The sequence below is a fragment of the Pavona decussata genome, unplaced genomic scaffold (assembly GCF_977016875.1).
Source record: "Pavona decussata unplaced genomic scaffold, jaPavDecu1.1 SCAFFOLD_98, whole genome shotgun sequence".
NCBI lineage: Eukaryota > Metazoa > Cnidaria > Anthozoa > Scleractinia > Agariciidae > Pavona > Pavona decussata.
The window spans coordinates 2,950,175-2,953,973 of NW_028145514.1; the positions used below are offsets into that span (position 1 = coordinate 2,950,175).

The following is a 3,799-nucleotide window of genomic DNA, read 5'->3' on the forward strand; positions in this document are numbered from 1 at the left end:
GAAATCAAACAGAAAGATTTTCTACGAAGAAGGTCATACGTTGAACCAGCATAAATTAACTCCCTCTGAACTTCGATTCCCTGACTGTAGCCTTGACAGTGATTTATTTGATAGCCATCAATTAGCGCGGGTCCTTACTTGCATGGAGAGTTTTATAATTATTGTTATATTGTTTTAAATTCTTATCTCAGTTACCCCCCCCCCCCCCCCAAAAAAAAAAAAAAAAAAAAAAAAACGTTTCACTTGACACAAAACTGAAAATCAAGGACGACAGTAAAGTTTTGTATGAATGGCTAAATCTTTGGATTTTACTCACGGACTCAAAGATCGGAATTGTTATATATCCTTACATGTTATTTTTGTTGCTGTAACTGTTTTATTGTCACAAAGGGAAGACTTCGATAATGAGAGAATATATGACCCATTTTTGTACTGCTTTGACATTGAAGGCGAGCAGATATGAAGCACGTAGGCTTGGTCAAAATCATGACGTGTTCCGACTTGTCTTGAACGGCAGCAAAACAACTTCCAACAACGTCTGGCAAGAGCCTTTCCATCGATCATGATGGAACCCAAAAAAAGGGGATTAAGAACAGAGTTACAGTACATAAAAATGTTGCTAAACGTTGAGACTTTTCTGAACTCAGGACTTGATGAACCTCCGCCGAAATCGTGCCACAACCAAGTGACATGTGTCGGTAACATGCAAAGGGCGAATACTACCACTGCTACGACAAATACTTTCACAATTTTGACGTTCCTCTGCAATCGTATGTCAATCGATTCCCTCGAAACCGGGATTTCTCTCTTCATTTTTAAGGACTTGATGTCTTTGTAAAACACCCGAACCATAGTTGAGTAGAAAAACGTCATGATAAACAGAGGCACCAGGTACAGGAATATGAAGATCGTAAGAGTAAATGCTTTTCCGCTGAACTCCTTTGGCCACTGTTCAATACATTCAGATCCGGTGAACACCAAAGCAAGTGAAAATGGCAGAACAACCAAGCAAGATAAAACCCATATGCTAATGATGGTAATTATCCCAGTTTTGAATTGAATTCTCGGCTTCATCGGTGTGACTATCAATCTGTAACGTTCAGCGCTCATGAATAAAAGTGTCAAAACGGAAGCATAAACAAGAACGGACTGGATTGGGTAAATAACTCGGCAAAGAGCGGCTCCGTACGGAAATCTACCAATCAGCTGCTCAGTGATGTCCAAAGGAATACTCACAAGGCATGTCCCTGCATCAGTAGCAGCCAGGTTTAAAAGGAGATATTCGTGTAGCTTTCTCCTTTTCAAGCTGAATATTGCTTTTAAAACGAGTAGGTTGCCAATTGCTCCAAGGAACGAAATCAGAATAAGAAGGGAAACTGCCGCTATTGGAGTTGATTGTTCTTGTTCCTCGCCGCTTCGGTTGGAAGACGTTTCGTTGAACAGAGAACTTCTGTTTGAAATAAAGGTGGAATGTAAAGATTCCTGGCTTGTATAAGCTTGAGACATTTTCTCGAATTTTTGAAAGACTACCCTGCTCTAAGTTGCCAGTTTCGGATGTGGTGTACGATTCACGCGCACAAACCGACGGACAGAACTTTCGAGCCGTAGGGCCAATTATTGTAACTTACACTGCCAATGACGGTGGTCGTCACTTATCACACTGAAAAAGGTCATGGGAAGATCACATCCATTCCTATTTTTGTTTAAAATAAAAGTAAAATTAGGGTCACGTCTTCCGAAAATGGAACCCGTCTTTACAATTGGAAAGCAGAGTTTCAAAAAAACAAACCCGTTTCATCACAACCAAGAGTCATTCTGCCCATGTTGTAGAATTACTTCGTATTGTTCTAATTTTTAAATTTTTACAAACGGTTGTTTTACCCGGTGCTAGAAAAACTAGTTTTCAGAGCGAAACTGTCAACATCTCATAATATATACGATACAGTGAAGTAAATGACTGTACATCTAGAACCTTCTTTGAGTAAAGACTCAAGGTTTAAAGATACGTATATAAGACTCCAAACTTGATAATAATTCCACGTTTTTGATTTGATAACATTTTCTTGTTTTATGTATTGTGTATTTGAACGGGGGCAACTTGCGTTCAGTAACCGGAAGTTTCCTTCCCTGTACTAACAATGTAAAGTTAAATCTCAGCGAAAACAAGAAAAGGTTTTTTTGTACCATTTCCAATGTTTTGCTATGGTCAATGTTTTAATTTTTATACAGATTTTTATCAGATCATACCAATCAATTCTTTCGAACTGTGCTGTTGAAATGAATATTAATATAAGCAATGTATGAACTGACATATTTGAACTGCAGATGACAGATTAAATAGAAGAAAGACCCTCGTAGTTAGTCACGCAACTGAACGACGCGGGTCCTTCTCTGACCTCTCGCAAGTCTACGTACACATTTCTTGCACAACGCAAACATTGGTCGAGAATCTTGCAAAAAAGAAAGAGACAAATGGATCCTTGCATAAAAAAGCTATCTGCAAAAGAAAGCTTAGATAGCTAATTGCAGCGAAACTTAGGAAAGCACCGTTTTCCATTTTATAGATTTTTTTCGCTTGCCGCTTGATTGTTTTTTTGTTAGTTACTGACCGTTTTATACTTGCTATGTGATAAAAGATTGGTTGTGGGTCTATTATCGAGTTAAGGAAGTATGTATGCATGTGAATAGATGTAAGGATGTGCATCCTGTTGGAACACTAACTGCACCAGCTTGTTTGGGCCTAGTTGACAAAGACAGCTCAGTACAACGGAATGAATGCTACAAATCAGTCACGCGTCGCTTTCATGTTGGCTGTGAGATAATTGACATCTTACTGCCGTGATCTCATAACATAAGCTTCGTGTGATTGTTTGGTGAGGGAAATTAAATTATCACATTTTGCTTCGGTTTTTTTGACGGAGACGAAACGCTTTTCTTTTCAACTTTCTAGATGTTTTCTCAAAACGTCCAGCCAAAATATGGTATTGGCAGAAATCGAAATAATTACAAGGATCATTTTTATCAAAAACAAGATTAAAATGATTAAAGCGAGTGAAGGTTTAAATTAAGGTTGTTATGTTAACAATTGTCCAAACTTAAAGTCATCATCTCTTTCCAAGAAGAACTGAGGGCTGGAATAGAGAGCACACACGTTTTTCCATAAATTACAACAGAACGTGCATACAGATTTTAATAGAGTCAAGGAGTAAAGGAAACGAGTGAACTAGACCTCCACTAGACCTCCTCAAGTCTTGCTATCCCTGCACCCTCATGGTTTTTAAGCATTTCCTGTTTGTATTTCTTTCGTTTGAAACAATAATCAAGTAGGAAACCATTTCCTCCGTCAGCTTCCCATTGTTAAAAACGATGATGACCGCATCAAGGCTACTTTTATACTATAGAATTTCGGATAGGATCCATCTTGTATGGTGTTTTGGAAGAAATCTTTACTGTCTCTGTCTAGTGCTCTTGCATTACTTTGTGTAAACCCCAATCAAAGGCTGTTTGGAGATTTAATCCCTTAGAGCATTTTAATCGTAATGGTAATGTATTTATATACCGCACATATCACATAGTCTCGTGGCGGTTTACAATTCCTCTGTGGGGTGAGATCGGACGTCAGCATGTAATGGCGCCACACTGGCAGCCGCTATCAGTCCATATTTTGACCTCACCCACCCACCCAACCCACCCATGAATGTGAAAAGACAGTTGAAAACAGAGCAAGAGACAGATCACCACACCGGGTACTACGCTTTTTTAGCAGTGTGTGGGTTTTTAACGTCCCACTGATTATTAG

At 38.9% G+C, this 3,799-nt stretch overlaps 1 protein-coding gene across 1 annotated transcript; it reads right to left on the reverse strand.

Moving 5' to 3' along the window:
- Positions 1-269: 269 nt before the first annotated feature.
- LOC146472683 (galanin receptor type 1-like) lies at positions 270-1,614 on the reverse strand. The gene has a single exon (XM_085119495.1). It carries the CDS (start codon positions 1,504-1,506, stop codon positions 337-339), a length of 1,170 nt encoding a protein of 389 aa, XP_084975621.1. The 5' UTR covers positions 1,507-1,614; the 3' UTR covers positions 270-336.
- Between the last annotated feature and the right edge of the window lie 2,185 nt (positions 1,615-3,799).

Bases quoted from the DNA above. Each gene is read 5' to 3' on its own strand.
- LOC146472683 (XM_085119495.1), bottom strand. From the start codon at position 1,506: ATGTCTCAAGCTTATACAAGCCAGGAATCTTTACATTCCACCTTTATT.